This window comes from Psammomys obesus, unplaced genomic scaffold, assembly GCF_907164565.1.
Source record: "Psammomys obesus unplaced genomic scaffold, mPsaObe1.curated_primary_1811, whole genome shotgun sequence".
NCBI classification, from domain to species: Eukaryota; Metazoa; Chordata; class Mammalia; order Rodentia; family Muridae; genus Psammomys; species Psammomys obesus.
In genome coordinates, this window is record NW_026585797.1 from 29,437,100 (window position 1) to 29,459,352 (window position 22,253).

Sequence of the window (22,253 nt, forward strand, 5' to 3'; positions counted from 1 at the left end):
TCTTCTTCTTCTTCTTCTTCTTCTTCTTCTTCTTCTTCTTCTTCTTCCTCTTCCTCTTCCTCTTCCTCTTCTTCCTCTACTTCTTTGCTTGTTCTGAGTCTATTGACTTTCAATGGGTTTAGATATTGTGTGCTTTTATGATGAAATGTTAATGAAAACATTCTAATGCACATACTTTCCCTGAATTTCACACTTGTATCTTAGTATCACTGCTGGGAATTATGAATGAATGAATTAATTATTGTGAACCAAATGTTTCTACTCCCTACACCTATTCTTTTCTTTATTAGAATCAGTTTACCACCAAGCTAGGAACTTCAGTTTTCTTAATTTTTATTATTCTTTTGATGTCCGTGTATAGTTCTGCCTAAGTCATATCAGTTTCACTTTTTAAAAAAAGATTTATTTATTTATTATGTATACGGTGTTCTGTCTGCATGTATACTTATATGCCAGAAGAGGGTACCGGATCTCATTATAGACGGTTGTGAGCCACCATGTGGTTGCTGGGAATTGAACTCAGGATCTCTAGAAGAGCAGCCAGTGCTCCTAAACTGTGAGCCATCTCTCTTGTTTTCATCCTCCATTTTTTTTCTTTTTTTAAAATTAATTTTTATTTATTTATTGCAATTTATTCACTTTGTGTCCCCTCTGCAGCCCCCTCTCTCATCTCTTCCCAGTCCCACCCACCCTCCTTCTTCTCCCCCTATGCCCTTTCCCTAGACCCCTGATAGGGGAGGATCTCCTCCCCTTCTATCTGACCCTAGCTTATCATATCTCATCAAGGCTGACTGCATCATCTTCCTCTGTGGCCTGGCAAGGCTGCACACCTAAGGGGGAGATGATCAAAGAGCCAGCCACAAAGTTCATGTCAGATACAGCCCCTGATCCGCTTGCTAGGGAATCTACGTGGAAACTGAGAAGCCTATGGACTTTCTTTGAACAGGGTGTCTAGGTTCTCTCTATGCATGGTCCTTGGTTGGAGTATTGGTCTCTGCAGGACCCTCTGGGCTCAGGTATTTTGGCTCTGTTTTTCTCTTTGTGGAGTTCCTGTCTTCTCCAGGTCTTTTGGACTTGCTTTGTAGACTGGGTTGGCCTTGAACTCACAGAGATCCACCTGCATTTGCCTTTCAGAGTGTTGGGATTTGCCTATTTCCTTTTAAATTTTTCTAATGACTTTGTTTATATATTTCTTAAAAGATTTCTTTTCAACTATTTGCATCGATATGTGCCTGTATGGGGTATGTGCATGTGAATGAAGATGCCTGTGGAGGCTGGAAGAATGCATCAGACCCTTTGGAGCTGGGTTACAGGCCATGGGTTCTGGGCACTGTACATGAGCCGTTAGCCACTGTGACATTTCTCTAGCTCCTTGTTCTAAATTTTGAAATGAAGTTTTTTTGCTTCAGACTTTGACCTTATTTCAGCATCTTTTTGTACCACCATCAAAGTCCATTCTTGACAATCCATGTTTGATTGCAGCTTCTTTCTAAAATCCCATTAATATAGTTTTCCCCATGGCCTCTGTAATATAGTTCAAATTTCCTTTGTGGCTTATTTATTCCTTTGTGATCTACTACTTTTATCCTCATAGTTCTCCCACTTTTCCTCCAGTTCTCTAATTATACGGTTCTGTTAACAAACACTGAATGAAAAGCCAAGTTATGCTACTTGGTATAGTTTTCAAGGAGTGTGTTTGTGTGTATGTATACTGTATACATGTGTATACATGTATGCATGTTTATATGAGTTGTTATAGGTGTGGATGTATATGTTTGTGAGGATACATGGGCATTTGGAGGCCAGAGTCCAACTTCAGATGTCATTTCTTGGAGACCAACTGCCATTCCGGAGACAGGGCCCTTCACAGTGGCCTTACAGTTTCTGAACAGGCTGACTTGGGCTGACCAAGGCCCCTTAGGACTGTCCAGTCTTCATGGTCCTTATGCTGGGATTATAAGCATAGGCTGCTATGCCTTTTTGTTGTTGTTTGTTATTAATGTGTTCTGGGGATGAAACTCAATTCCTTGTTATTTCAAAGTAAGAAGTTTCTTGACTTAGCTGTCTCCCTAGACCGTCTGACTAGTTTTAAGTATCAGTGAATAGATTAGGATCTTGTAAAGTTGATACGTGATACACCTTGAACGTATGGGTGATAGGTAAATGAATGGAGACTATATATATTGGGTGATACCTATTTTAGAGATTCAAACTTTGGTTGCAAACATGGTTGTAATCAGTACCACCTGCTATATAGTGCAAGCTGAATATCCTTTGTTCAAAATGCTTGGGACCAGAACCATGTCAAATGTGTTTCAGAACGTATTCAATATTGGAATATTTCCATAGACTTTATCTGTGTTGGCTTCTTATGTGGTTGCCCCAGTTCCATTTCTGTTGCTGCGACAAAAGGCAACAGATGGGAGGAAAGGGTTTATTTGGCTGACAGTTCTGGGTTACAGTCTGTTATTATAGGGGAAGTCAAAGCAGGAGATTAAAGTATCACTTCCACCATTAATTATACAGAGAGAACAAACACATATATCCTTGCTTGCTCCCAGTTTGTACTTTTCTGTTATATTGTGCTGGACCCTCTGCTTAGGGAATTATATCACCCATAATGACCATGGTTTTTCTATACCAATTAACAATGGAAACAGTTTCCCAAGGACGTACCCATAAGCCAACCTGATCTAGGTATTTCTCTAACAGTTACTAGGTTCTGTTAAGTCAACAACTAAAGCCAGCACAGTGGTTAAAAAATAAATACTTTTCTTGTTTACTTATTCCCACCTTTTCTTTTTCTTTTTCTTTCTTTCTTTCTTTCTTTCTTTCTTTTTTTTTTTTTTTTGAAGTCTGTCTTTAGTAATGGATAACTCTGGCAATATGATGGTATTTTTAGATTGAATACTGGCAACAGTTGTGACTATTATAATGACTATTCACCTTCAGATCTATTGTAAAAGGTTATAGGAAATAATAAGGAAAACAGATGTTTAAAATTTATATCAGGAGTTTTTCTAATATAGATGATATCATCTTTGATTTCTGGGGTCATTTAAGACAGCTGTTGTGAAATGTAGTATTAAAATAAATGATCTTGTTTGCTTCTCTTTTAAGGAAACAAGCAAAAAAAATTCTACTACTCAGGACAAGAATTGCAATATATTTATTTCATTCACTCACTGTGCCTTTTAGGAAGATTGTTGATCTATAAACAAGGCAGAAAATTATTCCCCATAAAGCTGAAGAATAGAAAAGGTAAGTATAATTAGAACAAATGACTAGGAAAAGGTCTGATAAGATTTATAGCACACACGTTCATATTTATAAATCTGGCTTGGTATCTGTCTTGGTCACTGTGAAGAGACACCATGACCATTGCAACTCTTATACAAGAAAGCATTTAACTGGGGCTGGCTTACAGTTTCAAAGGTTTAGTCCATTATCATTATGGCTGGGGGCATGTTGGCATGCAGACAGACATGGTGCTGTAGAGGTAGCTGAGAGGTCTACATCCAAATACACAAGCAGCAGGAAGGGAGAGACAATGGGCCTGGATTGGGCCTTTGAAACTTCAAAAGCTCATTTCCATTAATACACTTCGTTCAGTAAGGCTAGACCTTTTTTTTCTCCTTTTATTATTATTATTAATTACACTTTATTCATTTGTATCCCCCCATAAGCCCCTCCCTCCTCCCCTCCCGATCCCCTCTACCTCCCCTTTCTTCATGCATGCCCCTCCCCACATCCACTGATAGGGGAGGTTCTCCTCTCCTTCCTTCTGATCTTAGTCTATCAGATCACATCAGGAATGGCTGGATTGTCTTCTGTGGCCTGGTAAGGCTGCTCCCCCATCAGGGGGAGGTGATCAAAGAGCAGGCCAATCAGTTTATGTCAGAGGCAGTCCCTCTTCCCATCACTATGTAAGCCACTTGGACACTAAACTGCCATGGGCTACATCTGTGCAGGGGTTCTAGGTTATCTCCATGAATAGTCCTTGGTTGGAGTATGAGTCTTTGGGAAGTTCCCTGTGTTCAAATTTTCTTGTTCTGTTGCTCTCCTTGTGGAGTTCCTATCCTCCTCTCCAGCTCTTGCTATTTCCCACTTCTTACATAAAATTCCATTCACTCTGCCCGCCAGTTGGCCATCAGGCTCAGGCATCTGTTTTGATAGTCTGCAGGGCAGAGGCTTTCAGATGCCCTCTGTGGCAGGTTCCTAGGTTGTTTCCTGTTTTCTTCTTCTTCTGATGTCCATCCTCTTTGCCTTTCAGAATGGGGATTGAGCGTTTTAGTTAGGGTCCTCTCTTTTGCTTAGTTTGTTTAGATGTACTGATTTTAGTGGGTGAGTTGTCCCAGAAGCAAAAAGACACACACGGTATATACTCACTCATATAAACATACAACATAGGATAAACCCACTAAAGGCTAGACCTTTTAATTGTTTTCAAGTAGTGCCATTCGCTGGTGACTAAGCATTCAAGTCTATGAGTCTATGGGGGCCATGCTTGTTTAAACTACCACAGTATCAGGTTTGGCACTATAGTAGCTTGATCTTCATTGCTGCAATCAAATACTGTGACCAAAAGCAACTTAATGCAGAGAGGCTTTCTTTCATCCTACAGCTTATAGTCTACAATGAAGGGAAGTCAGGGAAGGAATTCACTATGGAAACCTGGAGAATTCAATACAGAAGTCTGAATCAGTGGCCATGGACGAGAGCCACTTACTGCCTCTGCATCCATTACTTGCTTAGCCTCCTTTCTTATACACCCCAGGACCACTTGCCCAGGAGTGGCACTACCCACACTGGGCTGAACCCTCTCCCATCAACCATCAAGCAAGAAAACGCCTCACAGGCTTGCCTACAGGCAATCTGATAGGGGCTTCCTCTTCCCAGATGACTCTAGCTTGTGTCAAGTTGACAAAAGGAACTAACTGGCATAGGTACCTAGCTACATGCCTTTTAGTCATAAGATATTTTGAGGTTTTATCTTTATTTTTATTTTTTAGGTTCGGCATATGCTTATTGCTGTATATGAATTTCATTCTTTTTTTGGGGGGTCTTTCATGACTAAACTATACATTTGACCATCTGAATATAATTGTCATGCCCCTAAACTCTTCTGTCACTTGAAGAAATGCACAGGCCACCACATTCCTAGTTCCTATCTCTAGTCAGTTTTCCTTTAATCTGAACCTCCATCCCTTCCTGCCCCACTGCAGCAGCCTAAGGCTCCTGACAGTTTATCACCAATAAATATTCTAAGACAGTTCTTAAATTTTATGATGACTTTTATAATGAATTTCATTCTTATTTCTCTCTTATCAAAACCGTAGACTAGACATACCTGGTGATTCAGTTCTAGATATAAAACTAGAAGACCTTTTAAAACTTGGGGGTAGCCTACACATTTTCTCTGACCTTTTGTTTCTGTATTTCAGTTTGTGAAATGAAATGATTATATCAATAATAATGAAATTTTGTGATCCTAGGATGTACTTGCTAGTTTCTGTCTCTCTTTTTTCTGTCCTTTTGTCTTCTTTCTTCCTCTGTCCTTCCTTCTTTTTTTCCTTCCTTTCTTTGTTTCTTGATAATATCAGGCTGCAGGGCATTTTTTTAATTAGTGATGGATGTGGAGGGGCCAGCTCATTCTGGGTGGTGCCATTCCTGGGCTAGTGGTCCTGGGTTCTATAAGAAAGAAGGCTGAGCAAGCCATGAGGAGCAAGTCAATAAGCAACAATCCTTCATGGCTTCTGACTCAGCTCCTGCCTCCAGGTTCCTGCCTTGAGTGTCTGCCATGGCTTTCCTCAGTGATGGACTTAGAAGCTGTAACATGAAGTAAACCCTTTCCTCCCCAAGTTGCTTTTGGTCATGCTGTTTTATCACAGCAACAGAAACCTGAACCAAGACCCAAATTAGTACTAAGTCTTGGGGTGTTTCTGTGACAGGACTGACCATATAGTTTTGAAGAGGATTGTGGAAGGACTTTGGAACTTTGGGCCTGCAATGCCGTGGAGTTCATTAAGCTCTGTGGGCTGTTCTGTGGGTGCCTAGATGATAAGGATCTTGAGAGCAATGCAGACAGTGGAGGCCTGGCTTGGTAAGGTGAGGAAGGTTTTATTTTACAGAAGCCCGCAGTGGAGAGACTTTTCGAATTGCAGAGAGGATTAGGAACTTGACAGAGATTTAGGACATTTTAGGGGGACTCCAGATATTTTAGAGAGACTGGTTACTTTAGGGATTTTGCAGATTTAAAAAGAGTAAACTAAAAGTTTTTGAATTTTTAAAGACAGTGAGACTTAAATTTATATTAAGTTCTATACTGTGATATTAATATACAACTTGGGCATTTCTGTCTTAGTTTGGGTTTCTGTTGCTGTGATGAAACAGCATGACCACAAGCAACTTGAGAAGCTTACCTTAAAGCTTATAAGTCCATCACTGAGGAAAGCCATGGCAGGAACTCAGGGCAGGAATCTGGAGGCAGGAGCTGATGCAGAGGCCAGGGAGGGGTGCTGCTTCCTGAGTTGCTTCTTGTAGCTCGCTAAGCCTTTTTTCTTATACAAGCCGGGACCATCAGGCCCAGGAGTGGCACCATCCAGATCCAGCGTGAGCTGGTCCCACCCACATCTATCACTAATTAAGAAAATGCTCTGCAGGTTTGCCTAAAGCCTGATTGATGGAAGTATTTTTCTCAGTTGAGGTTCCTCCTCTCAGATGACTCTAGCTTGTGTCCAGTTGACGAAAAACAGTCACCACAGGATTATGTTTGGAGGAGTATCATATCATGTATTCCCATATTGTTTTTACCCTGCGTCATTTGATTTAGTAAACTGAGATCAGTTATCATCTTTAATTTTCCCAAGATACTATATCTGTACTGATAATACAGGTTAGAGTAGAATTGAGCAAACCTTCTGAAAAGTAACAGTAAATATTATGGCCGTGGCGGATAGTATGCCATGTTTATGGTTGTGCAAGAAAGTCAACATACTATGCCTAAGGCTGCTTTCTTTAGAATGGCCTGTTTGCAGGCTTGGCTCTTGGCTAGCATATGAGAGTTGGAGTCATATTAGTCCCAGCATTGATGAGGGCACTTTCATTGTTTATATTCTGTTCCCCATGCCTAAACTGTTTGTGCAAGCATTTCTATTTATGCTAAGCACCAGGTTTGCTTTTGGGAGTGTAAAATTTTGATAGGTTCTGGGCAGAGGTTATCTATGTGCTCACTCTTGTAAGGACCTTGGGCACTATATCTCTAGTGAGATATTCTGCAGGAATTGAATGTGTTCTGTATGACTCCTCCAGGAGAGCCCCTCGCAAGCTTGGGCCAGGCTTGCTCAGGATCTCTTCTTCTGTACCCTTTGTTTTTTGATTTTGCTTTGCATGGTTTTATTATAATGTGTCATGTCAACATGATGATGTGGTGCCTGCAGGTTTTCCAACTCAATCAAATCTGAACATGGTTTTCACAACCCCTCACACTTCTTAAAGGTGGAAAATCCATTCTTAGCTTGTCAGCGTTACAAAATCTGATCACAAGAACTGTAGTTTACTGATACTGTTACAAAGTGTATTCATTGTGAACCCTCCTGTCTAGTTGTTTTATTTGCCTTAATCTATTTGAGGTCTTGGAGAACTGACAAGACATTATGTATTTCTCTTACAATGTTCAAAGCTGTGTCATATAGTTTAAGACAGTGGGAAGACATCATGAGCTCTTCAATTAAGGAGATACTATTTCATATAGTCTTACTGGCTTTTATAGAACTAGAAAGACTAGTGAATATATTATACAATTTAACTTTAAATGCCTCTCATCTATAAAAATTAGCATTTTATGTTCTTTTTAACGACTGTATTTCACGCTAACGAATCACAACTCCTTTCAAAACTGAGTTTGAGAATAACAGAAACCAGCAGTCACCTTTGAATTACATAGTTTTCCTGAATGTTTTAATGAAAGATTCTATAGCAAGTCTTGGTAAACTCTAGCCTGTGGGCCTAACTTCCTGACTTGGTCCTCTATCTGTTCTGTACCCTTGTGTGTTAAGCGTGCTTTTTTTTTTTTTTTTCTTTTTTTAACTATTTAAGAATCTGTTTTGTGGCATGTAGAAAACATGAAGGCTAAATACTCATGGTTTGATTGGTAAATAATTATACTTACCATTTATTTATTGGTTATGTACGGCAAACTAGTGCTACAGTAGCCAGCTTGCATGTTTGTGATAGAAATGGTTTGTGTGCAAACTTATTACTCAGTCTTTGATGGAAAAAAAAATGCTGGCCATGTTTTACTATACTAAAAAAGCCAGCTGGACCAACATATTAAGCTGAATTTTACTTATCATAATTGAATTAACTTAAATAGCCATAGTGAGACCTGTGCATCTGCTGTGGATTTAAATGATCAGCTCCAAACAGATGCTGATCATTTGCCTTAGCACAGTGGAGTAGGCACTGGCTTCCTATCACATTCTATTCTGGAGTAATGTCTGCTGGTTCACAGTTCTCTTCTGACTGGGTTTACATAGAAACTGTGATGTAACCTTACAGGTAAGAGGAATGAGTTACATGTGTCTTAGGTCACAAACATGTTACAAATTACTTCTTTCTTTCTTTTGTAAAGATTCAATGTCCCTCACAAATCTGCTGGTTTTGTTCACTCAACTTATCTATTATTCACCAAGTTGTCCAGAGATGACATCAGTTGCATATTCAGGTAAATGTTTCCTCCTTAAATTGATTGGTTTATCGATTTATTGTGGTGGACATTCAACCCAGGATACATGTATTTTAAATGGAAAAAAAGAAATAGTCAAACATTTAAGTATTCTCTCATGTAGATGTTTGAGTTACTTAACTGTTTTGGTAAATGGGTTTATTAAGAATGTATTACTTGTAAGACATTACATTGGTTCTGAAGTAAGCCATGAAATTTAACTTTGTTCATAGATGATTTAAGATATTTCTAATCAATTAATATGTTAATTTAGAATCAGCTTGCCTGAGAATTTTAATTTTTCTTAATATCAAGATGTTATCAAGTGATGGCAAGAGAAATTTGATTAATTTATGTGTTCTCTCTTTGTTATTTTCCGTCCTTTGTACTTTCTAAGGTGTTTTGAAAAGATTGCTTGTTTTGGTTTGTACTAGTTACTATTGCTGGGACAAAACACCATGACCAAAGCAACTTGGGGAGGAAAGGGTTTATTTGGCTTACATTCCCATATCACTGCATATTATTGAAGGAAGTCAGGACAGGAACTCACACAGGCAGAAACCTGGAGACAGGACCTGATGCAGAGGCCATGGCTGGCCCATTATAGCTGGCTCATCATGGCTTGCTTAGTTGGCTTTCTTGTATAACCCAGGACCACTTGCTCAGGAATGGCCATTTCCACAGTGGGCTGGGTCCTCCCACATCAGTCACTAAGGAAATGTTCGGCAGGCCTTCCTGCAGCTGATCTTATTGAGGCCTTTTGCCAATTGAGGCGCCCTCCCCTCGAGTAACTCTAGCTTGTGTCAAGTTGACATAAGAGCTTTCAGTACAGCTGATCTCTTGTCAACTTGACATGCAAACACATCACTATTAAGCTACAACCTTTCCTTTCTCATTCATCCTCAAGATCTCACATTAATAGGGACATCACAATATAAAATACTCCAAATTTTACAAGTCCCACACTCTTTAAAAAAAACAAACATCTAAAAATTTAGTTTCTTTAAAATAGCCAGTATCTTGTAAGATCCAAAATCTTTTAAGATTCAATGTCTCTCAACTGTGCCTCCTGTCAAATAAAAAATAAATACTTCCTTTAAGAGGGACATACTAGGGCACTGTCACATTGTTCAAATCCAAAACTTTAGTTGTTTTCAGGATCTTTTGTTAAGTGTAAAGAAAAAGAGATTTGTTTTGTGTTTTGTTGTAAATTGCCATTTGCTCCTAGGCATGTTGACCAGCTTTTGAAAATGTTGTGTATTATTACTGTTTAAAGTAATTTCTACTTTTCTTTTGTATATCAATAAAAATCTTCAAAGTAAAACATAATATCAGAAGTAATAACATAGACCATAGTCTTCTAAAATTCAGAAACAGCATGGAAATGTTAGCACAAATTCTGAGAGGAAGTGGAGTAAAAAAAAAGGTGGATTGGGCTGCATGTCAGTTACAGAATATAAGAACGTTTGTTCCCTGTGGTTATAATAGTGTATTGCTCTTCGCTGTGGTTCTAAGACCTCTTCTGCCTTTACAGCATTTATACAAATGGGGTTCTGGCTTAAGCCCTTTGCCCCATGCTTCTACAGCATCGTTTTTAATGGAAACCGTCATCCTTGTTAAAGACACTCACTGTTTTGGCTTATTGTGTAGTCAGCTGTCCCTGTCTTTCTTCTCCGACTGCAATGCTTGGTTCAGAGAGCGAGAGCATCCCCTTACATCATGTGAATAGCTCGGTGCTCACTGACAGTGTCTGTCACTGAGAATAAGGTTTCTCATCTGGTACCGGTGAAAAATCACAAAACCTTGTTTATTTTGGTCAGGTATGAACTCGAAGGTAGCAGGCTTATGGGCTGAAGACTACTGTAACATTAATTAAAAACCCCTTTAGTTTTATGCTGTGTTTTTCTGGAGTACTCATATTACATTTGTGTAAGAAAGTTAAGTAGATTAAATATCTAATATAAAAAAATAGTTATTTTAGCAGCTGTTCCAACCATATTATACTTTTGGCTTCCTATCTCATGTTTTAAAGGATGATCTTAGGAATGCCCCTTTTACCTGTCTTTTGTGGTAACACAGTGTACCACCTCTGAAAGTGTCCATTCTTTGGTGTCTCTCTTCTGCTTGTGGTTTTATCTAAATACTTCATTAAATTTCCTAATAAGCCCATAAACCCAAGCACATTTAAAAAAAATGACCAGACGTGAATGTAATAAACTAGTTTTCTTGGAGGCAAAAAGTTGAGTTGTCTTCCAGCTATCTTTAATGTCAGGGCCTGATTTGGTGTCTAACTGAAATATGTTTTATTGTCCTTTTTCTTTTCTTTCTTTCTTTCTTTCTTTTTTTTTTAATTAGCTTGAGGAGATAGCAAGCTAATTGAGATAAGTTTCAGTTGATAGTTCTCATCTTTTGGTTTAGTTGTATGATTTTAAACAACAGAATTCCCTCTGAACTTTATGGAACAGTGGATAGTGCCCGGGGAAAGCGGCACTGAGCAGTGCTTTGACTTCCTGTTTTGTTCTCTCTGTTTCTCAGAGAATTATTCTCCTGCAAGTATGGTGACTGATGTTCTTCGGATTCTCTGCGATCAGAAAGAATGTGCTGTTGAGTGCTTGTACAACAGCACTGTGACAGAGGCGCTTCTCCAGCCCATTCATAACTTGATGAAAGGAACTGTGGTGCGTGTCACTAAAGAAGAAAAAGACCCTCTTCAGTGGCTAGTGTAATAGGTCAACATTCAGTGGCTCTTCATTTCTGACATGGTTGAGATTTTTTTTTTTCTTACAGAAATTTCTTACCTGTATTTTTTGCTCTTATAGATCTTTATTTGTTAAATCAGTTTATGCAGTTATTTGATTTATTAGTTATGGCAGGTGGTAGGAATGGCAAATACACATACCAATCTTATTTTTTTTCTAATCAAATTCAGTTCTGTTGATGTAAAAAACATAGAAAAATAGTTATTCTATTAAGAAGCAATTTGTCTTATGGGTGTAATAAATCTTGTGAATGTCCTACATATTTTAATGGCAGTTTTATAGCTTTTGGAAATACGATTATATTTCTAAAGAGCCAACTCTGCAACTATAGAGAACTGGTCTGAGAAAGAAGGCGTTTATAGCCCCAGAACTGAACAGCCATGCTGTCTTCCCAGTTCACACGGGGCACTTCATTGTGCTAGAGAATGTCATGGAAGAATGAGCTGAGTCTGAGGGAGGGGACCTGCTCCACGTCAGACATCCAGCATGTGCTGAAGGTGGTGTCCTCACCAGGATTGCTGTGTGTCCAATATAGCCCTCCTCTTCTCTGACTTCAGCTTCTTGTCGGTGACCTTTGAGCACACAAGAAGCTCAAGTTATCTGCCTTGGAGCATCTTCACATGTTTTTTTTCTCTCTCCTGAGCCACATTTCATTGGGTTATAAAATATTTTGTGGATTGTTGCTTGCTGCATAAATGCCACTGTTTTTAGCTTTGCTTTTTACAAAGATTGCTATATGTATGTACTGTTTATATTATCTAAACAATGTTAGGATACACTCTATGTTTATTCAATTCCCTCCTCCTTGTAGTGAAATCTGCTACACATGAAAACATCCTGTCCTGTGCAGACTAAGGTGCTCTTCCTTTTCTCTGTATTTTTCTGCCATGTTCTTCTGCAGTTGTGTTGTATTTGAATTATTCTCTGAGGTTTTTTGGTATTGCATTTATTTATTTGGATGGCAGTCATATGCTGTGCCGCACATTTATACAGAGGTCACAACAACTTGTGTGAGTCTTCTCATTTTCTACCATGTGTGTCCCAGGGATGTAACTCAGATCATCAGGCTTGGTGGCAAGTGCCATCTTGGTGACTTTGAACTGTTCCCTTTTGACTGTTGGTGAGTCCCCTGATATACAGTTGAGATCTAGTACCTAATTTAAGATATCCAACGTAACCCATTGAGCCAGTGTTCTGCCAGTACTCAGTTATGGTTTTTCTAATATGGAAGGCAGTAGAAATATTTTAACTTTAAGGAAGTTACTCTAATTACCTTCTAAACAACAGATATTTAACACGAGCAACAGAAAGTACTAAAGCAAAACTCTGTGTATGAAAGAGCATGTGGGTGTATGTATAACTATACAGTAATGTATATGAGAGAAGATATACAGTCTAGATAGAGGTTTCAAGAAAGTAGTTTGTATGGAAAGAGCTTATCTAATAGAGGTGGCTATAGAGTCATGTGTACATGTGTGTGTATGGTCTACATCTCTATTTTCTGTGTGCATATGTACACACATACACACATATAAATACATAGGTACCTACATAAATACACATGAATATACATTTTTTTCTTGGCACAGAATCTTTGTATGTTGTCTAGGCTAACTCCAGATTCTTAATTCTCCTACCTCATTTAGCTTCTGAAGAGCTGGAATTACTACAGATATGTGTGTTCTTACTTTGTTCTTTATTATTGCTGTGACAAAATAATTCAGGAAAACAACTTAAATGAGAAAAGATTAGACACCTAATACTAATTTCAGGTATCTGGAGTCATGTAACACTACCACACGGGTGCTCTGTGTGGGGCATTGGGAGTATAGGAAAAAATAAGGCATGTTTATGCTAGCTCCCAGTACAAGGGGCGCTCCATCATCGTGTGGACATAGCTGGAAGCAGCTGTTGACATTGCTCCCACAGTAAAGAAAGAGGCTGAGACATGCTCCGCTGCTTTTCTCCATGCACACAGTCCAGGATGCAGACCAGGGAGTGGCCCCTCTCCCCACATTGGACACATCGTCACCACATCTGGTAGTCATAATCAAGACAGTCTCTACAGATGTCCAGAGGCCTGGTACTGCTCTACTTTCCAATTTCCAATTAGCAGTAGTCATCATCATCATTATCATCATCACCACCACCACTATTTTATCTCTGTTATACACACACACACAAACACACACACAAAGTAAATATATATGTGTGCGGGGTGTAGATACATGTGTGTGAAGGTTTGCATGCCTTTACCCATGTGTTCCTGGGGGTCACGGGAGCACATTTTGTACCCTTCACTTCTACTTTCTGCGTTATTCAGAGACAGGTTGTCTCTCTGAGCTTGGAGATAAACTGGCTAGCAGGAAGCCTTAGCATTTTCCTGTCTCTACTTCCTCACTAAGGTTAGAGACACATACAGCCACTCCTGGTTTCATATGTGGATCTTGGGTATTTGAACTAGGGTCTTTGCACTTCGTTAGTTCTTACTGTCTGAGCCATCCTTCTAGCCCCTGCTATATGTAATTTTAGGGGACTCTACCTGACTCATATTTGTTAATGGATTCATGAATGTTTAAATATTTTACTAGTTTTAAGATACGCATTTCAAAGTACAGAGGATGTGGACATTAGCATCTGCAAAGTCATAAAGCAATAAGTAGATCCTAAATACCAGAGTTTCTGTCAGGTGACTTCATCATTAACGTAATTTCCAGTTTTCAAGATTTGTTTTGTGCTCTTTTCTCACGTTGGCCAAGCTGTACTAACACTTCCCTTTAAAGTGGGCAGATAATGATTGGGCCAGCTTGTTTGCCGAGCGGGTGATGTTACTGGCTATTGTCCAACTCATGAACTGGCTGTCCCTTGTCAGTCTTTACTCAGTTAGGTGATAAAGGGATGGCATCAATCGGGCCAAACCCATAGTGTATTAGATACCACATACAACTTGATGAATTCGCAGGAATGTGTTATCCGAGAAGCACAAGGTAATGCAATCAGGGAAGGAGCTACAGCATTTGGTAACCAGAATTGCACATGAAACTGTAATACAGGCAGTCATCCTCAATAGCAGGCACAGGTGGGAGTCTTGGATTTATTCGCCTCATCAGCTCTGCTGCTAAAAGAATATAATGTAATGACACGTTTAACTCAGATATATTATTTCACAACCAGAAGTTGTGAATGTTTCTGTTGTGGTAGCAGTCATATAACTTTAATAGACTACACACCACCCTTGCTACATTGTAAAATTATATGATGTGTCTTGTCATGTCTTTTTTTTTTTTTTTTTTTGTAACGTGCAGGCTGCTCCAGAGTGCTCTGAAACAGCCCTAATTCACATAGCTGATATTTTGGCAAGAATCGCTTCTGTAGAGGAAGGACTGATTTTATTCCTTTATGGAGAAAATATGAACTCTTCGGAAGAAGGAAGGTACGTGTACATCTTAATCTGTGCAACTGTTCTGGTGTAGTTAGGTTTCTTGATCAGGTGCTAGTGACTCATAAAACGTCTTTGACACAGTCTTCTAAAATACTCATTTCTTGCTTTTATTAAAATACTCATTTATTTCATTTGTTCGTGTGTCCATGCCTACCTGGGTTGGTGTGCATCACGTGCATGCAGGCACCCCTGGAGGGCTGAAGACAGTGTTGGATGCCCTGGAAGGGGAGTTGCAGGCAGTGGTAAGCTGCATGTAAGTGCTGCGAACCAAACCTGGATTCTCCGCAAGAGCAGTAAGTGCTCTTAACGCCTGAGCCACCTCTTCCGCCCTTTTACTATATAACCTTACCTCGCAATAATGATGCAGGCAACTTTCCAGGTGGGATCCAACATCTTCCTACCTGCTCTCCAAGACCCTCTTAACAGATTTCTGAGCAACAGGTAGTTGCTTTAAGTTAAACAGGTTCATAGGGGGGAAGCCACACCCTGTTTCCTCCTCTGCTGCCGGGCAGTCCTAGCTCCTTTGCCAGTGGCAACATTCCAGTACTTAGAGTTCTTGGGCAAACCTATAAACCTGTTTATTCTGGTTTATAAAAATGGTATCACATATGTTACCCTGAAATCTCACTTCTTAAGCACAACATGGACATTTTCTTGGGTGAATACAGAATGAAACAGCTTTTTATTGTAGCATTCTTATACTGTTATTTCAGTTTGCTGTAATTTATTCAGATTCCACCCCCACCATACCCCCATTAATTGATAGCAAGTTGTGCCTCAGATCTTTCCTCCATAAATAACACTGTAACGTGCTCAGTCTTTGTTCTCTTTAGCCTGCTGATATGATGAATTACATTAATTGGTTTTTAAGTGCCAAGCAGCCTTCCTCAGGGAGTACATTATACCGGATTGTGGTGAATATTCTTCTTCCCCATTGTGGCTCTGAGTTCCTAGTGGTTACTGGGGACCATTGCCATGTTGGCAAATGGCATCAGTCTCTGAACCTGTAATATCTTTGTTCTTTGATATAACTGTAGCACTGGTTTCATAAATTAGAAATGATTGCTCCTGCTTCTATCTTGTGGAAGGAATTGTAGAGAACTATTATAATGTTTAAAAATATGTGGTAGAATTCAGTGTGCACCTGGCATTATCTAATTCTTTTAAATTTGATAGATAGAGCTATTCTGAGTTATTTCCATTTTGTGTGAAAATCAGCAGGTTTCAAAGGAATGGTGCAGTTACCTATTCACTTGTGGTTTAAAGTTGCTGATAATGAAATCTTGCTAGCTTGTGAGTGCCTGGGGGATCAGTAGTGAACATCTCAACTGTCATTCTGATATTAGTAGTTTTTACTTATTTATCATCATCATCCTTGATGACTATTACTATTGTTATTAATACTCTTTGCACTAACTTGAAACAACAGTTTTGTGGCTTTTTCCAGAAAATTAATTCTTCATCTTGTTTATTGTGTGAGCATGTACGCTTGTGTGTGTGTGTGCACGTTAACCCACATACTTATGCTCATAGGCATGCATGTGCCATGGTACATGTGTGGGTTTCAGAGGACAACATTGTGGAGTTTGTTTTGTTCTTACACATTTATATAGGTTCTAGGGATCAAACTCAGGTCATTACACTTACATGGCAATTACTTTTATCTTCTGAGCAATCTTTCTGGCCTAAGAGGGAGAGGGAGAAGAAGAGAGAGAGACAGAAAGAGACAGAGAGAGAGAGACAGAGACAGCGAGACAGACAGACAGAGACAGAGAGATTAAAGCAAAACATTTTATTTCTGTTGGAGCAAATTTGTTGATCCCTGTGGATAATGAAATTGTGTCTCATATTTTCTCATTGCACATCACAACACATTTTCATTGTGTTAATTAATTTATTTACTTTACATCTTAATTGTAGCTTCTCCTTCCTCCTCTCCCCCAGTCCTTCACTCTTCCCTTTATTCCCCTAACCCCATTTTCTCTCCTGAGTGAGAGATAAGCATCCTCCCTTGGGTCCTCCTTTCTTTGGTTCTGCGAATTGTAGCATGGTTACCTTGCACGTTATAGCTAATATACACTTATAAGTGAGTACATACCATATGTATCTTTCTGAATCTGGATAACTCACTCAGGATGATATTTTCTCGCTCCATTCATTTGCTTTCAAATTTCATAATGTCCTTGTTTTTTTTTTTATTGTTTTAGCTATTCTGTTTTTATTGTTGTTGTTTGCTTTTCCATATGAAGTTAAGAATTGTTCTTTCAAGGTCTGTAAAGAATTATATTGGTATTTTGATGAACTGCATTGAATCTGTATGTTGCTTTTGTTGGTAAAACAGCCACTTTTACTATGTTAATTCTACCAATCCATAAGCATGAAAGATCTTTCTATTTTCTTATATGTTCTTCAATTTCTTTCTTCAGATACTTGAAGTTCTTGTCATATGGGTCTTTGACTTGTTTGGTTAAAGTTACCTCCAGATCTTTTATATTACTTGTGCCTATTGTGAAGGGTGTAGTTTCCCTAATTTCTATCTTGGCCCATTTGTCATTTGTATACAAAATGGCTACTGATTTTTTTTTAGTTAATTTTGTAACCAGACACTTTGCTAAAAGTGTTTATCAGCTGTAAAAGTTCTTTGGTAGAATTTTGGGGGTCACTTATGTATACTATCATATCATCTATGAATACTGATACTTTAACTTCTTCCTTTCCAATATGTACCGTCATGATATCCTTTAGTTGCCCTATTGCTCTAGTTAGGATTTCAAGTACTCTGTAGAATAATTATGAAGACAGTGGACATCCTTGTCTTGTTCCTGATTTTAGTGAATTATTTTTTAATTTTATTTTTAATTACATTTTATTTACTTTGTATCTCCCTTCTAGTTCCCTCCCTCCTCCCCTCCCAACCCCACCCTTCCTCCTCCTTCTTCATGCATGCCTCTCCCCAAGTCCCCTGGTAGGGAAGGGTTTCTTTTTCTTCCTTCTGATCCTAGTCTGTTAGGTCTTATCAGGAGTGGCTGCATTGTTTCCCTCTGTGGCCTGATAAGGCTGCTCCCCCCTCAGGGAGAGTAATCAAAGAGGAGGACAATCAGTTCATGTCAGAAGCAGGCCCTGTTCCCAATACTATGGAACCCACTTGGATACTGAGCTGCCATGAGCTACATCTGTGCAGGGGTGCTATGTTATCTCCATGTGTGGTACTTGATTGGAGTATAAGACTCTGGAAAGATCCCTGTGTTCAATTTTTTTTGGTTCTGTTGCTCTCCTTGTGGACCTCCTGTCTCTCTAGATCTTACTATTTCCCACTTCTTTTATAAGATTCCCTGCATTCTGGCCAAAGTTTGGCCATAAGTCTCATCATCTGGTTTGATAGTCTGCAGGGCAGAGCCTTTCAGAGGCCCTCTGTGGGAGGCTCCTAACTTGTTTCCCGTTTTCTTCTTCTGATGTCCATCCTCTTTGCTTTTCGGAGTGGGGATTGAGCATTTTAGCTAGAGTCCTCCCTCTAGATTAGTTTCTTTAGGTGTACAGATTTTAGTAGGTTTATCCTATATTAAATGTCTATATGAGTGAGTATATACCGTGTGTGTCTTTCTGCTTCTGGGATAACTCAGTCAGGATGATCCTTTCCAGGTCCCACCATTTACCTGCAAATTTAATGATTTCCTTGTTTTTCATTGCTGAGTAATATTCCGTAGATATACCACAATTTCTGCATCCATTCTTCAGTTGAGGTGCATCTGGGTTGTTTCCAGCTTTTAGCTATTACAAATAAAGCTGCTACAAACGTGGTTGAGCAAATGTCCTTATTGTATACTTGAGCTTCTTTTGGATATATGCCTAGGAGTAGTATAACTGGATCTTGAGGAAGCGCTATTCCCAGTTGTCTGAGAAAGCTCCAAATTGCTTTCCAGAGTGGTTGTACAAATTTACATCCCCACCAGCAGTGGAGGAAGGTTCCCCTTTCTCCACAACCTCTCCAGCATGTGTTGTCACTTGAGTTTTTGATCTTGGCCATTCTGATGGGTGTAAGGTGATATCTCAGGGTCGTTTTGATTTGCATTTCCCTGATGGCTAATAAGGTTGAGCATTTCTTTGTTTCTCTGCCATTTGATATTCCTCTACAGAGAGTTCTGTGTTTAGCTCGGTTCCCCATTTTTTAATTGGATTAATTGATTTGCTGATTTTCAACTTCTTTAGTTCTTTATATATACTGGATATTAGCCCTCTGTCAGATAGAGGGTTGGTGAAGATCCTTTCCCAATCTGTAGGCATTCATTTTGTTTTGATGACAGTGTCCTTTGCTTTACAGAAGCTTTTCAGTTTCATGAGGTCCCATTAATTGATTGTTGCTCTTAGAGCCTGTGGTGTTGGTGTTCTGTTCAGGAAGTTTTCTCCTGTACCAATGAGTTCTAGGGTTTTCCCCACTTTTTCTTGTAAGCAGTTTAGTGTGTCTGGTTTTATGTTGAGGTCTTTGATCCACTTGGACTTTTGTTTTGTGCAGGGTGATAAGTATGGATCTGTTTGCATTTTTCTACATGTAGACATCCAATTAGACCAGCATCGTTTGTTGAAGATGCTTTTTTCCGTTGTATGGTTTTGGCATCTTTGTCAAAGATCAGGTATCCATAAGCATGTGGGTTTATTTCTGGGTTTTCTATTCGATTCCATTAATCCACCATTTTATTTCTATGCCAGTACCATGCAGTTTTTATTACTATTGCTCTGTAGTACAGCTTGAGATCAGGGATGGAGATACCTCCAGATAATTTGTTGTTGTACAAGATCCTTTTTAGCAGTTCTGGGTTTGGCTTTGAAGTTGAGAATTGTTTTTTCAAGATCTGTAAAGAATTGTGTTGCTTATTTGATGTGAATTGCATTGAATCTGTAGATTCATTATGCTTTTGGCATAATGGCCATTTTCACTATGTTAATCCTACTGATCCATGAGCATGGGAGATCTGTCCATCTTCTGCTATCTTCTTCTATTTCTTTCTCCAGAGACTTGAAGTTTTTAAACAGGTCTTTCACTTGCTTGTTTAGAGTCACCCCAAGGTACTTTATGTTATTAGTGGCTATTGTGAAGAGTGTTGTTTCCCTAATTCCTTTCTCACCTCTTTTGTCTTTGGTATACAAGAGGGCTACTGATTTTTTTGAGTTAATTTTGTATCTAGCCACTTTGCTGAAGGTGTTTATCAGCTGAAGGTTTTCTCAAGTTGAATTTTTCGGGTCACTCATGTATACTATCATATCATCTGCAAATAGTGACTTTGACTTCTTCCTTTCCAATTTGTATCCCCTGATCTACTTTAGTTGTCTTATTGCTCTAGCTTGGACTTCAAGTACTATGTTGAAGAGATAATGGAGAGAATGGGCAGCCTTGTCTTGTCCCTGATTTCAGTTGGATTGATTTACATTTCTCTCTGTTTAGTTTGATGTTGGCTATAGGCTTGCTGCATATTGTCTTTACTATGTTTAGCTAAGTACCTTTTATCCCTGATTTCTCCAAATCTTTAAACTTGAATGGGTGTTACATTTCGTCTAATGCTTTTTTGTCATCTAAGGAGATGATCATGTGGTTTTTCTCCTTCACTTTGTTTATGTGGTGGATTGTATTGCTGGATTTCTGTATATTGAACCACCCCTGCATGCCTGGCATGAAGCCTACTTCATCATGGTGAATGATATCTTTTATGTGTTCTTGGATTTGGTTTACAAGTATTTCATCGAGTATTTTTGCAGCAGTGTGCATAAGAGAGATGGGTCTGAAGTTCTCTTTTTTTGTTGGGTCATTGTATGGTTTATGTATCAAGGTATCTTGGGTGTGTCTGCTTCTTTTATTTTTTTTTTTTCCAGGACTTTTAGGTATGCCATTAAGTTGCTTATATTAGACATTTCCGTCTTTTTTCTGGAGGCACTTAATGCTATGAACTTTTTTCTTCGTACTGCTTTCATTGTTTCCCATATGTTTGGCTAAGTTGTGCTTTCATTTTCATTGAATTTTAGGAAGTCTCTAGTTTATTTTTTCATTTCTTTCCTCACCAAGCTGTCATAGAGTAGAGAGTTGTTTAGTTTCCATGTGCCCCTCTGATAGGTGCGTACTGGTTCCTACCATCTTGGATTCCCCATATTTTGTTTTTAGAGAAAGTTTTTCTTACATTGAAGTTGGACAAACTAGATATGATTACTAGCAGTGACTTCTGAATCATCCTTGTGTAGTTCAAGTTCATACCGTAGTTGTTTTCTTTATAGAAAGAATGGAATATTTGCAAAAGCAGTTAACAAGAGTCTGCCTTATTAAGTTTATTTCACAGTGGATCTCTGAGAAGCTAGCTAGCTGTAAAAAGAATTGGGGGGAGCAGAAAATAGCTTAGCAGGGAAACATGCTACCTGCCAACCGTGATGACCTGTGTGTAATTCCTGGAAGTCATGTGATATAAGCAGAGAACTGTTTCCTGCAATTGTCCTCTAATCTCCAGGTTGTCCTGTGACTCTATTACACACACACACACACACACACACACACACACACACACACACACACATAAACACACAGACACACACACACACACACGGAATTAGGAATATTTTTATGGACTACTTATGGTGTTGTCTTTATGTCGTATTATTAAGTGAAAAAAGGGAAAACAGAGACAAATGGGTATGAAATGCTACCTTTTGTGTACAGAGAGTATGAGTCATCCATTTGCTTTTATTGCTCGGAAGGGAAATGTTGATGCCAAGCTGAAAGGCAGTGAAAACTGTTAGTTCTAGGGAATGGACAAAAAGAACAGCAACACACATGGAGAAATGTCCTGCGGATATACATTGATTTTATGTAAACTTTACTTGAGAATCAAGTAGATGGTTAAACTCCAAATGTTAAATAAAATTAAGAACTCACAAAATTTATGAGGCAAGTGAATAAGCAAACTTATCAGTGAAGTTAGTGACAAACTCATGAAAAAAGAAAGTTACTTCCATGTAATGTCATTATGATTGAACTTGTATTGGGGTATAGTATTAGGGAAATAGTCTTCAGTGTCTCCTGCATGTGGTATGTTTGGAAGCAGAACTGGTGTGATTTTTAAATTGCTATGAATATTAAATGACTAGGTAATAGCATTGGGAACAAAGATTTTTCAGTGTAAGATACAATATAAAAGCATAAAATTAAACTAGTAAAATCTTGACTATTCAGTTATAATGGAAATGCTAAATTATGAACTTACCTTTTATTCTGAAAAGCTACATTTATTTTTTTTACAAGTCACTGCCATGAAAAGTCCTAGAATGCATGGTATTATTGGCAGTGAGCAGG

The 22,253-nt window shown here is 38.8% G+C and overlaps 1 protein-coding gene across 1 annotated transcript in view; it reads left to right on the top strand.

Moving 5' to 3' along the window:
• Window positions 1-22,253, top strand: part of Tbc1d32 (TBC1 domain family member 32) — a 233,866-nt gene that overhangs the window by 55,538 nt on the left and 156,075 nt on the right. Inside the window, exons 12-15 of the mRNA XM_055599402.1 lie at window positions 3,121-3,261; window positions 8,633-8,725; window positions 11,261-11,403; window positions 14,790-14,917. Coding sequence (XP_055455377.1) covers window positions 3,121-3,261; window positions 8,633-8,725; window positions 11,261-11,403; window positions 14,790-14,917 — 505 coding nt within the window. The remainder of the gene's footprint in view (window positions 1-3,120; window positions 3,262-8,632; window positions 8,726-11,260; window positions 11,404-14,789; window positions 14,918-22,253) is intronic.